Genomic DNA, 13,811 nt, shown 5'->3' on the forward strand with positions numbered 1-13,811 from the left:
GAGTAAAGCAGTTTTGGGGGAAAAAAGTGCAATGCTAATTTCTGTGGCTTTCAATGTGGCAACGTGTTTGGGTTATTTTAAAAATAGCTTCTGCAAATTATGGACAAACAGTATCTTACAGAGCCAGTTTGCTGTCGACAGCAGCCCTGTTTTTATTTCAATGGAAAAAAAAATGCCCAATTTTAGTCATGCTTTCTGAGAACACGTGCTGGAGTGAGATCAAGAGGGCCGCCTACAGAGGCGTCTGAAATAGCCTGGCGCCGCCTGCAGAGGCTGCCCCCTTCTGGACGGTCGGGTGCATTACAAGGTGCCCGAAGAACAGGAAGACGGGTCAGGAGCTCAGCGACGTCCAATCCTGTACCCCCAGGAATGCCCTGGAGAAGAGAAAGCTGCCTTTCTTTCATGGCTTGTCCCAGCCTGACTACATCTTTGCCCTGGCAGAAAGGCAGTGACCATGGCAATGCTGAAGGAATCACCAAAACCAAAGGTTAGGGAGGGCTTCCTGTGTGCTGGGCAGGGTGGTGCACACTGTACACAGGTTACTTTATTTCATCTGTACACTAATAGCACCCCCAGTTGAGGGAGGTGCTATTAGTGTTATCATAAATACGTGTATAAATTAGGAAACATGCTCAGAGAGACTGAATAATTTGACCAAGTTTGCACAGCTAGTGAATGCCAGAGCCAGGATTAGAACCCAGGTATAGGGCATGGCGTGGCAGTGGTCGGGTTCGCAGGCACATGGCATGCAGTGTGAAGAGGGCCGTGGTGGGGCAAACATGGGGCTCCACGGAGTACAGAGGAGACCTGACCCAGGAGAGGGACAAGAAGGTCACTCAAGGGAGGCTTTGCAGAGGACATGGCACCAGGAGGTTGGAGGATGGAGCAGAACATGAAAGTCACAGAGACACCTCCAGAGCATGCTTCGTCTGGAGTCGCTCCAGGCAGTGGGAGCAGAGGACCCTTGTGGAGCTGGTGAAGGGGTCAGGGCTGGATCACGGCCTGGGGAGCCAGGGTGAGGTGCGTGGACTTTCCTGCAGTGACAAGCAGGTGTCCTTGGAGGCTGTCAAGGTGGGGCATGATGAGATCACATTTGCATGTGATGGGATCACTCTGGCTGCCTGTGGCTTAGAAGAAAGGAAGACAACGCGAGGAGATTCATTAGGAGGAGGTCAGGTGAAGCAGAGGAGAGATGATGGGGTCCTGAAGTGAGGTCAAGGCCATGAGCAGGAGAGATGCTGATGAGGTCGCACGGATGCCCTTCCCCTGTGGCTGTAACAAGGTGGGCCTGGGTGCCCCGAGAATGACTGGCTGGTAGGCCAGAAGCATGGGGATGGCCCTCCCTAAGCTAGGAGCATGGGAGGAGAGGCAGGACTAGAGGGCAGGGGAGCAGGGAATGAGTTTAGTGGAGACACATCTAGTTACAGGTGGCTGTGGGACATCCACATCTGACACCAGCTGGACACGTGGGCCTGGAGTTCAAGAACCAGACCTGGGCAGGAGTCATGGGGATAGCATCAGAGGATTGCTGGGGCGCAGCAGGTAGGCAAACACACACTGCCGCGCTCAGCGAGAAATGCAGAATTGAGAAGCAGATGTGCCAGTGAGTCCTGAAGTTTTAGAATGAAAAGAAAAACATCAGATTATTAACAGAGATTGGTTTCAGTGATGGGATAATGAGTGGTTTTTCCTTTCTTTTCCTTTTTTTTTTTTTTGTTTTTTTTTGAGATCGACTTGCTTTTGTTGCCCAGGCTGGAGTACAGTGGCGTGATCTTGGCTAACTGCAACCTCCCCCTCCCAGGTCCAAGCGATTCTCCTGCCTCAGCCTCCCAAGTAGCTAGGATTACAGGTGCCCACCACCACACCTGGCTAATTTTTTGTATTTTTATTAGAGATGGGGTTTCATCATGTTAGTCAGGCTGGTCTTGAACTCCTGACCTCCTGTGATCCACCCGCCTTGGCCTTCCAAAGGTTTTTCTTTTCTACCTTACAGTTTTTTGCTTACTTAAAAATTTCCCAACAAGCATAATTGGCTTTCATAATCAGAAGTACGTACATGCGTAAGGATTTTGTTCTAGTCACTGCTTTGTGACTAAATCATCCGGAATCCTCCTGACAGAGATGGGCTCCCCTTCCGTGTCCCCGAGCCCTTCTCTTTTGGCACTTATTCCACACTGTGAGTTGTCATCATCCTGGCATCCCCAGCTGCAGCCCGGGGCCTGGTACATAGTGGCAACGTGGAAAATGTTAGTTTAATGAATGGAAAAATAGAACTTAGAGGGCCTGCCACAGCCCATGTACCCCAGTGAGCAGGTGAGACCTTGGGACCACCCCCAGCCCCCACAACATAGGATCCATGACAGTGCCCTTGTCAGGATTAGAACAGCACCTGGGCTTGGGCAGGGGCAGTAACTTGCTGTTTATGGAGCTCACAAATTCTTAGTAAAATCTGTTTATAAAAAAACAAACAACTATTTGCAAATGCTAAAACTCATGAAATGAGCAATAACGAATAATATATCAACACATACATCAATGAGCTTGTTAAAAAAGCTATGCTACTTTTGTAAGGGACAATTTGGCAATAAGTATTCCATCTTTTTTTTTTTTTTGAGACAGAGTTTCGCTTGTGTCGCCCAGGCTGGAGTGCAGTGGCGCGATCTCGGCTCACTGCAACCTCTGCCTCCCGGGTTCAAGCGATTCTCCTGCCTCAGCCTCCTGAGTAGCTGGGACTACAGGCGCCTGCCACCATGCCCGGCTAATTTTTTTGCATTTTTAGTAGAGACTTGTTTCACCATGTTGGCCAGGCTAGTCTCAAACTCCTGACCTCAGGTGATCCACTCACCTTGGCCTCCCAAAGTGCCGGGATTACAGGTGTGAGCCACGGCGCCGGGCCAGCATTCCAGATTTTTTAAAGCACATACTCACGGGCCCAGCAAAACTATCCAGGTTTTTATTTACAGATACCATGGCCCACATGTCAAATGACATTGGTACAAGAATGTTCCTTTCCGGGACAGTAAAAGATTGAAGATGACGTCTGTCTCATTGTGGGGGCTGATTAAATACATACCTTCACCTTGTGCAACTCTTAAATGAATGAAGCAGCTGTCGGCACTGAGAAGGAGCACACCCCAGGTTGTATTGTTAACTGGAAAAAAGCTAGGTTGGTAACAGTTTGTGATGGCAAGGAATTCTCTAGTAAGGACCCTTGTTTCTGGAAAAGATACCCATCGGTGGACTGGGGAGGAAGGAGGTGGAGTTCCTCCCACCAAACTAGGTCCTTCTGTTACTTTTAGTTTTGTACCAAACCTCTAGGTACTGTCTTTATGAAAAAATTAATAGAGTAAGATAAATAGGAGTGAGAAACAATTTATCACAGGCTATAGCCAAAGATGTATGGTAAACCACTGTATATCAATGGTATGTTTTCCTCTTTCAAACAAAGTTCTGCTCAGAAGGAGTAACCTTTGAGAGGCCAAAGCAGGCTGAAGTGGGAGGATAATTTGAAGCCAGGAGTTCAAGACCAGCCTGGACAAATAGTGAGAGCCCCATCTCTATAAACGTTAAAAATATTTGAGCTTAGTGGTGAGCCTGTAGTCCTAGCTACTTGGGACGCTGAGGTGAGGGGATTGCTTGAGCCTGGGAGGTCGAGGCTGCAGTGACCCATGATTGTGCCACTGCACCCCAGACTGGGCAACAAAGTGAGACTGTCTCAAAAAAAAAAAAGAAATAACCTCTCTCATTCTCTAGCAGCAGCACAACTGTTTGTTGTATCTTTTTTTTCTGTCCAGGCTGGAGTGTAGTGGTGCAATCATGGTTCATTGCAGCCTCAACCTCCTGGTCTCAAGCTGTTCTCCAGCCTCAGCCTCACAATAGCTGGTACTATAGATGTGAGCCACCACGCCTGGCTATTTTTTAAAAATTATTTTCTGTTGAGATGGGGGATGTCACTATGTTGCCCAGGCTGGTGTCGAAGTCCTGGCTTCAAGTGATCCTCTCCTCTTAGCCTCTCAAAATGTTGGGATTACAGGTGTGAGCCACCGTGCCCAGCCTGTTTGTTGTATCTTAACCGATTCTCTTGAAAGTTAAGATGGGCTGGGTGTGGTGGCTCACGCCTGTAATCCCAGCACTTTGGGAGGCCGAAGTGGGCAGATCAGTTGGGCTGCCGCCAACTGGAGTGTGGGTTACCAACTGGAGTGGGGGTTATCAGCCCCACTGATGTCCTCTGTGTGGCTGGGATAGAGCAATAGAGCAGGCAGAGTGGTGCTCGGGTCCACTTGGGGGCTGAGGAGTCTCCAGGCCTGCTCAGGTCTATGAGAAAACTCCAGAAGGAAAGAACAGGAGCAAAGATGAGAGTGAGCCAAGGGTCCTGTGGTCTGGATGAGGGGTCACTCTGCAGAGGGTGCTGGGTGGACCCTCTGACTTGGACAGACCATTATGGGCCCAAGGACAGCAGAGGCCAGTTCTTTCTTGCAGGAGGCAAGTGTTTCCTCCTTTTGTATTTGTAGGAAGAATTTGTGATAAAATGGCATTAATTATTCTTTAAATGAAGCTGTTAGTTAGAACTAAATATAACAAAAGAAGTGCAAAACTTACCTTTGAAAACTATACAACACTATTGAAAGAAAGTAAAGAAGACCTAAATAATGAAAAGATGTCCCATGTTCATGAATTGGAAGACATAATATTGTTAGAAAATGGCAATATATGTCAAATTGACTTACAAGTCTGATATATTCTCTATCAAAATCCCAGATGGCTTCACTGCAGAAATTGACAAACTGTTTTTAAAATTCACATGGAAACAAAAAGACCCAGAATGGCCAAGACAATCTTGAAAAGAGAAGAAAGTTGGAGGACTTACATTTCCTGGTTCAAAACTTACTACAAAGCTACAGTAATCAAGTGGTACTGGCATAGAGATATACATATAGACCAATGTATACCCTTATGGGATAGAACTGAGGATCCAAAAATAATTCCTCACATTTATGTTCAATTGATTTTTGACAAGGGTGCCAAGACAATTCAATGTGTTGGCCAGGATGTGGAGAACTTGGAACTTTATACACTACTGGTGGGAATATAAAATGGTGCAGTCACTTTGGAAAACAGTCTTGCAGTTCCTGAATAGGTTAAACACAGAATTACCATAAGATCTTGCAATTCTACTATTAGATATATACCCAACAGAAATGAAAATAGATGTTCAGACAAAAGCTTGTATACAAATGTTCCTAGCAGCATTATTCATAATAGCCAAAAAGTGAAAACAACCCAAATATCTAACAATTAATGAATGGATAGATATAGCTGGTATATGCATACAATTGAATATTATCTGGGAATTATAAGAAATGAAATATTGATACATCCTACAATATGGATGAACTTAGAACTCATTATGCTAGTGAAAGAAGCCAGACACAACAGACCACATGTTGTATGATTCCATTTGTATTAAATGTCCAGAATAAGCAAATCCATAGAGGCAGAAAGCTGATTAGTGGTTGCGTAGGCCTGGGGGGTTATGAGGAAATGAGGAGTAACTGCTAATTGGTATGGGATTTCTTTTTAGGGTGGTGAAATGTTCTAAAATTGATTATGGTGACTATCAATAAGAATAACAGTGCAACCCTAAAAAGAATGATAAAGATATATTAGACACAACTTTATGCTCACAAATTTAACAATTCAGATAAAATGGACAAAGACACAAACTACCAAAACTCACTCAAGAAGAAATCAATGAATTGAATAGTTCTGTATTTATTAAAGAAAATGAAGTTATGTCAAAAATCTTTCCACAGAAAAAACACCAGGGCCAGATGACTTCACTGATAAATTCTACTAATCATTGAAGGAAAAAATAATATAATTCTCTATATAATTCTATACCAATTTTTCTAGAAAGTAGAAGGCGGGAAACACTTTCCAATCCATTTTATGAGGTCAGCACTATCCTAATACCAAAACCAGACAAACACATTATAAGAAAATGACAGACCAATATCTTTCATGAACATAGAAATAAAAAATTTTAACAAAATATTAGCAAATCACATCCAGCAATATGTAATAAGGATAATAACTTATGACCACATGGAGTTTATCCTAGGAATATAGAACTGGTTCCAGATTTGAAAATTAATCAGTGTAATTCATCATATCAACAGTATAAAAAATACACATGATATTAATAAATGCAGAAAATGTGTTTTAAAAAATGTGGCCGGGTGCGGTGGCTCATGCTTGTAATCCCAGCACTTTGGGAGGCCGAGGTGGGCGGATCACGAGGTCAGGAGATCGAGACCATCCTGGCTAACGCGGTGAAACCCCGTCTCTACTAAAAATACAAAAAAAATTAGCTGGGCATGGTGGCGTGCAGCTATAATCCCAGCTACGCCGGAGGCTGAGACAGGAGAATGGTGTGAACCTGGGAGGTGGAGCTTGCAGTGAGCCGAGATAGTGCCACTGCACTCCAGCCTGGGTGACAGAGCAAGACTCTGTCTCAAAAAAAAAAAAAAAAAAAAGCAACATTCATAGTAATAATGCCAATAAACTAGGGATAGAAGGACATTCCTTAATATGCTAAGAGTTTCTACAAAAAACAAAAGCAAGAACACTTGCATTTGCCATTATACTTAATGGTGAAAGATTAACTCTTTTCTTCCTAATCTGAACAAGGAAAACGTATTTCCCCTCACCACTCCTATTCAACATTGTACTGGAAGTTCTATCCACTGAAATAAGACAAGAAAAAGAACTTTTTACGAAAAATACATATTACAAAGGAAAAAGTAAAATTTTCTCTATTTTTAGATGGCATTATGGTCGACTTAGAAAATCCAAAAGAATTGTACAAAAAAAAAAAAGCAACTAAAACAAGCGAGCTTTGCAAGGTTGCAGGATACAAGGTAAATACACAAAAATCAATCATATTTCTATATACCAGCAATGAGCAAATGGATATGGATATTTTCAAGACAATATTATGTATAATAAATAGCACCCCAAGCCATAAAATACTTAGGTATACGTCTAACAAAATATGTGTAGAATCTATATGCTGAAAACTATAATATGTTTATGAAAGAAATCAAAGGGGGGCTAAATATATGGGATGATAAATTATGGTCATGAATGAGGAGACTCAATCTTCTTCAGATGTCAGTTTTCAAAATTGTGGAGGGAGGAGCAGGTAGCTCATGCGATTAAACTCTGGGTGGAACAGGGCTAGCACTGGCCTTGGGGATGACAGCATGAGACATTCTCCCTCCATCTCTCATCTCTGCTCTCCTCTGCATGCTGGCCTCTTGCTGTATGAGGTGGGAACCTTGGTTATGGACAGCTTCAGGAGGAAAAATCGTTTTCCCATAATACCAGTTAGAAAGAGCTCATTGAAGACCCCGATCATTCCATATTAGCCCACTGAGAAGGACATGCTATTGGCCTGGCTGGGGCCACAGGCCCACCTTTGCTCAGGGACGGGGGGGCTCTGGGACTGGCAGCCTCCCCAAGAATCCCATGGGGCTCATGAGGGAGGAACTGGCTCTTGGATTACGGGGTGGAGGGCAGAGACCAGCCTTGTCTCACGCCGGTGGACATGGTTCTCCGGCTGGACCTGGAAGCCAGGCAAGGTTTAGGTGGGGAAGTGTGAAGGGCTGTATCCCACTCAGGGGACAGCAGGTGCAGACTGTGGGGACACCGTCATGCTGGAGGACCGGGTGCTCAAAGCAACAACACGGATTTCTTTGTAATAAATTCCATACATCACCACCTCGGCTTTTTCAAAGGATTCTGGATGGGTTTCAAGTTTTCCTAGAGGCCAACAGCAGAGGTGGATCCTCTGTCCCCTGACTTCCGGGGCTCCCCTGCTGGTTTGGAACCTCAGAAGATGGGGTAGCTTCTGGGAGTTTGAAAGTGCTTATTTCCTCTATTAATGGCATTCTTAGTTTGAGAAGTTTCTTTGCTTTCTAGAGTTTTTTTGTTTTTTGTTTTTAGCATAGCTATTTTTGATGAAAATATAAATATCCACCCCTCTGACTGCGAGACAGCTGTAGGCTCCTGCTCTGAGCACAGATAGGCCTCCTCCTCCTCCTCCTCTGAGAACTCTTCCAGACTGAGTCCCTTTTGGGGACCCTGAACTCCAGGTCCAGCAGGCACAGGAGGCACCAGCCCAAGGGGCTATTCACAAGCCAGTCACGTCCCAGTGAGGACAATGCCTCCCCTGGCCACTCAGGTCTCCAGGTTATCCCAAGGATACTGGCGGGGGTGAGGGTCCCAGGAGCAGCTGCACAGCCATGCCTCCCAACATCCAGGAAGCAAGTGGGCTCTAGAAGTATCTGAAGCAACCCAGGGCACAGGAGATGCTGTCGCCCTGAACCATGAAAGCGCCACCACACTCAGGTGACTTGCCATGCTGTGTCTTACCTTGCTTTGGGGATCCCCCTCTCCTCCTGCTGCCTGCCAAGTGAACATCTCAGCAATCCCTGTGTCACATCATTGTGTTAGTTAGCTAGGGCTGCCACAACACAGAATCACAGGCTGGGTGGCTTAAACAATAGAGGTTTATTTTGTCACAGCTCTGGAGGCCAAAAGTCCGAGATCAAGTTGTAGGCAGAGTCAGTTCCTTCTGAAGCCTCTCTCCTTGGCTTGTAGATGGCTGTTTTCTCTCTATGTCTCCACATGGTTTTTGTTTGTTTGTTTGTTTGTTTGTTTTTGTTTGTTTTTTGTTTTTTTTAGACAGAGTCTTACTCTGTCTGTCACCCAGGCTGGAGTGCAGTGGTGTGATCATGGCTCACTGCAGCCTCGAACTCCTGGGCTCAAGAGATCCACCCACCTCAGCCTCCTAAGTAGTTGAGAACTTACAGGTGTGTGCCATCATGCCTGGATAATTAAAATATATATATATTTTAGAGATGGGGTCTTGCTATGCTGCCCAGGCTGGTCTCAAACTCCTGGCCTCAAGTGATCGTCCTGCCTCAGCCTCCCAAAGTGCTAGAATTATAGGCATGAGCCACTGCACCTGGTCTGGTCTTTTATCTGTGCGCTGTGTATGTCTGTGTCCTAATCTCTTCTCTCTTTCTTTTTTTCAGAGACAGGGTCTCGCTATGTTGCCCAGGCAGGACTCAAACTCCTGGACTCAAGTGATCCTCCCCCTCAGCCTCCCAAGTATCATCTCTTCCTATACGGACCAGTCATGCTGGATTAGGGCCATCCTAATGACCTTATTTTAACTTAATTATCTCTTCAGAGAGCCTGTCTCTAAATATAGCCACATTCTGAGGTCCTGGGAATTAGGACTTCAACAATTAGGAGGGGGCACAATTCAGCCCCTAGCAGCCACTATTTGAGAAGGTCTGCATGACCCAGCTGACAGCCAACCTCCCCTGGGCAGTTTTTCATCCCAGCACCTCAGGGGTTGCCTGCTGGCTGGGGGCGGGAGCTAGGGCCTGGGGAGGGGAGCCCCATACAGGGAACACGCCTACCCTGCTCAAGGAGCAGCCCAGCCTGCTGCTTCCTGGGCAAAAGCTCACCATTGCTTTGGTTGAGTGACATTGCGGTGGCTGAACTGACACTTTCAGCTCTGTGTTTCTCTAGCAGGCAGTGAGGAAACATGAGGGCTGGGCTGGGGGTGGCACTTCTGTCCTAGCTCCCCAGCTACGTGTACGTGGAGAGAGTCTAGCTCCTCTTGTCCCTCCTTCTGGTTCTTGATGGCGGGCATGAAGGAATATCCAGGCCCCATGGCTCAGTGAATGTGCATGGTTTCCACTCTTGCTGTCGCCCTATTGCCTCAAGCAGGTCCATCCACATGCCCAGAGCAGGTACTTATGGCAGCAGGTGATGCTCCAGGTGAAAGAGCCACCTAATCCTCTCCTCAAAGGGGGCCAAGAAACCTCAAGTACCATTTCTGGAAGCATCTTTGGTCAGGGATTCAAGAAGGTGTCTTTCAAGAAGGGAGAGGAGGAAGAGTCCCTGACTGAGAAGCCCCATGGGACATAAGAGACTGGATGCTAAGAGGCAGGGGTGGGTTTGGAGTCGCGGCTCCACCACTACCCAGCTGTGAGTCTTTGGACAAGTTGCTTAACTTCTCTTAGCCTGTGTCTTCAGATATTAATGAGACCATAGTCTCAACCATCTTATCTATTTGGAAAGATAAAATAGCACAGATGAACATTCCTGGCATGTGGTAGACACTCAATAAATGCAGGTTCAATTGGAATCTCTTCTTGATGGAGGAAAGTGCTTTGTAAACATATGTCATGACACAAATGGCAATGGTTACTATTATTATTGAGACGGCCGGATGGGAGGGGTTCCTGCAGAAACCCCAACCAGCCTGCCCACTGAAGTGGGGCCTCGGGGAGTTCAGGATGTTTGCAGCAGAGGAGCCTGGCCCCTCTTCTTCCTGGGTGGAACCTGAGATTCAAGCTGCAACAGAAGCGCTCTAGCAGGGATTCCGCGTAACGCGATTCCCTGTTTCCCCCTTTTCTTCCTTTTCACCCAATAAAACCCTGTCTCACTCACCATTCAAATTGTCTGTGAGCCTGAATTTTCCTGGCCATGAGACAAAGAACCCCATCTTTAACTGAGCTAAGGAAAAGTCCTGCAAAAGTTTTGGCGCCCCATTTGGGGGCTCGAGAAGTGGTGAGTGAAATGGGGACTCAAAACCTCTCACTGTTGCTCCTAAGCATTTTAGTCCTCGAACTTCTGAAGGTGGGCAAAACATGCCCCCAAATCCGGGGGCTCCGGAGATCAGAAGAAACGTCCTTTCCTTTCTTTTGGGGGAAGGACAGGCCAGCGGGGGCTCCTTGCTCCCTCTCTCCTCTGTGCGGAAGCTGGGATGCATGGCCCAAGGGTCGCACACAGCTGGCTGGTTTGCTCCAAGCCACGCACCACCACAGCCGTCCCCTTCCCCAGCCAAGGGGTTCAGCTTCATTAGGCAGTAAACTTTTCTCCCTGATGGAGGAACCACTTGTATAAGAATAAGAATAAGAGGTTCTTCCCCAGGGATTTTTAAACCTTTTTTCTTTCCTATTCTCTGCCCCGTCAGCAGTTAAGTTTAAGCAAGTTTTTGTTTTTTTTTTTTCTTTCTAGAAGACATTTTGCTAGGCTAGGAATGATAAGAATCCCTGTTTATATTCTCTGTAAAGCTTTAATTGTGAAAAAGGATTTGTGGGGCTAGTGTTGGGCTGTGGCCAATCTGGTGAGCTTTGCAGGTCTATATGGTTTAAGCCTCCATCTTGTTTTACATCCTGGGGCGTGGCCAGTAACCGCTTGGCAAGGCTTTGTTTAACAATCCTGCCTTAGGGGGTGACCGTCTCTGGTTGGATATCTTCATGTTTCCTAGTCCTGTCCCTTAAAGGGCCTCACCCAGCAACTGGGTTTTCTTGTGCTATCTGTGTATGTACTGTGTGTGATGTCTGTAAAAAGAGCTCTAATTAATTTTGCCTAAAGAAAAGCGCTTGGATCAAAAAATTTTTTATTTTTTTATTTGTTGAGATGGAGTTTTGCTCTTGTTGCCCAGGCTGGAGTGCAGTGGCACGATCTCAGCTCACCGCAACCTCCGCCTCCTGGGTTCAAGCGATTCTCCTGTCTCAGCCTCCTGAGTAGCTGGGATTACAGGCGCACACCACCATGCCTGGCTCATTTTTTTGTATTTTTAGTAGAGATGGGGTTTTACCATGTTGGCCAGGCTGGTCTCGAACTCCTGACCTCAGGTGATCTGTCCACCTCAGCCTCCCGAAGTGCTGGGATTACAGACGTGAGCCACTGCGCCCGGCCTGGAATAAATATTTTTTAAAGGGAATATAAAATCTGTGGTACCTTTCAGTTCATGTGACTTTAATCTTTGAGAAATAAAAACAGCCATGAAGATTATTAATGCAGGTCAGATGCAAAGTTTGCTAAGTGTTTTCAGGTTACAAACTGCTTTTTGGGTTTTGAGAACTATATGACTTGCTGGCTTCATAATTGGTAAGCCTTGAGGACATGTGGAACTAACCAGGCCCTTAAGTAAGAAGGCAAACATTGGCTGCAGTTAGCACACAATTCAACTTACCAAGTTTTACCTTAAAGTTAAAAATTGCTAGGAGTTACAATTATGACATGTAATTGAAACTACTGAAAATAGATTTACATGCAAGGGATGTAAGAAGTGTAAAATGTGATTTTTATGTAAAAGGTTATAAGAAGGCATGGAAATGTAAACTTTTGCCTAGGGTTAAAGGATTATTTTGAGTTAGGGAAAGCTGAAGTTTCACACAAGTGGTGGAAAAGCTGTGGAAATTAATCTTGCAGAAGAGGTTCTCTGTGTGAACATATTAACTAAATGCAAAAGGGTTATAAAAAGCTTTTGCTTCTTTAAAATTTCTGAGTCATGATTTTGAGAAAATAAATAGTTTGTGGTAATCTGGAACTCTATTTCATAGTATCAGGTGCTTTAAACGTATTTAAAAGGCTTCTCGAAATCAAACTTAAGTTTCAAAATTGTTTTTTCTGATACCTGGCTTTTCAGATGTTTCAGAGGGCCCCTGAAACATCCCGTGAAAAGAGGTAAACAGGATTATTTGGCATGTTTAGGTACATGGGATTGCAAAATGATCTTCATTCTTCTTTAGGCTATACTTATGAATACTAATATATGTTCCAAAATTGTATGGGATTTCTAAGATTCTAATGTCTGAGTATATGCTATCAATCATAATTAAGGTTGATATGTTAAGTTATTGCAAACTACGAAGATAACCAAACTTCGTCAATTGTGTTTCTAACTGTAACTACCCTGGACATTTTGCTATTCACAGAAAATTGTTGTCTCGTTTTGATTCTTTTCAAAAGATGGTTTATAATAAGCTATAGAACTTTAACAGGTGCTCCCATATACAGGCTTCTGATAACTTTGGAGATTGTAACATTAGAATAAAGGAAAATGTACAGGACTCATGAAGAGCTGAAATGTTCACAAATATCAAACAAAAGAAGAGTTAACTAAATGAACTGAACTCAGAAAGCTGAAGCAACCTTTTTGACTTTTGATTGGAATATTGCTGATTCTTGTTTTGTTTTTCATAGTTAAGGAAACTTACTTGGAACTATTTACAGCCTTTAATAATTGAGTAAGGTTTACTCCTATGAACAAAAATTTGGAGCATGTTTGTTTCTCTCTGCCTTGTTCCTCTAGAATTTGGAAACTATCTGTGAGTATTCTTACGGTAATGTGGTTGTTTACATCATATGTTGCCCTGTACAGGTAAAGAATGTCATTTTCTAACAGGTCCGGGAGCTCCAAGTTTATCTTGGGACCTTAAGGTAAACTCACAGTTGTTTGAGGATACAAACCCATGGTTGGGCTCAGCATTAAATGGTCTTATCTGAGATTCCTTGTGGAACAAACTTGCATCAAAGCCAATCCAAAAGGTCTATGTAGAAATAATTATTCTTGCTGCACTTTATGCAATTAATCAGGCCAAGTATAAGACTAAAGTCTATTTTGCAAACCATTCAGCCCTATGATGATTTTTTAACAAAAATGAGGACTGGAGAGAGAGAAATCATGTTTCAAAACTTATTATACATTTGTCATTAAGTTCTAAACTCATTGGTTGTTTTTAAGTTTTCACCTACAGTTTAGACCAACCCTGGTTGCTCTTGTGAACCAACCAGCAATCTCCAGCTGCAGCTCAGAAAGAACAAAAGGGATGGGTAATGTAGAAATCTGGATCAATATTCTAGCTCTGAGCAATTATCCTGCAAGTCCTGCTAGGTGATTGGAATGAATAAAATGCCCATCACTTGGAGGTTTC

At 44.5% G+C, this 13,811-nt stretch overlaps 1 protein-coding gene across 1 annotated transcript in view; it reads left to right on the forward strand.

The window, feature by feature from the left end:
- The window catches only part of ITPKB (inositol-trisphosphate 3-kinase B), a 123,668-nt gene extending 112,485 nt beyond the window's left edge, over positions 1 to 11,183 (forward strand). Inside the window, exon 8 of the mRNA XM_063671700.1 lies at positions 9,102 to 11,183. Coding sequence (XP_063527770.1) covers positions 9,102 to 9,242 — 141 coding nt within the window. The 3' untranslated portion in view covers positions 9,243 to 11,183. The remainder of the gene's footprint in view (positions 1 to 9,101) is intronic.
- Positions 11,184 to 13,811: the final 2,628 nt, after the last annotated feature.

Source organism: Pongo pygmaeus, chromosome 1 (genome assembly GCF_028885625.2).
Source record: "Pongo pygmaeus isolate AG05252 chromosome 1, NHGRI_mPonPyg2-v2.0_pri, whole genome shotgun sequence".
Classification (NCBI taxonomy): domain Eukaryota; kingdom Metazoa; phylum Chordata; class Mammalia; order Primates; family Hominidae; genus Pongo; species Pongo pygmaeus.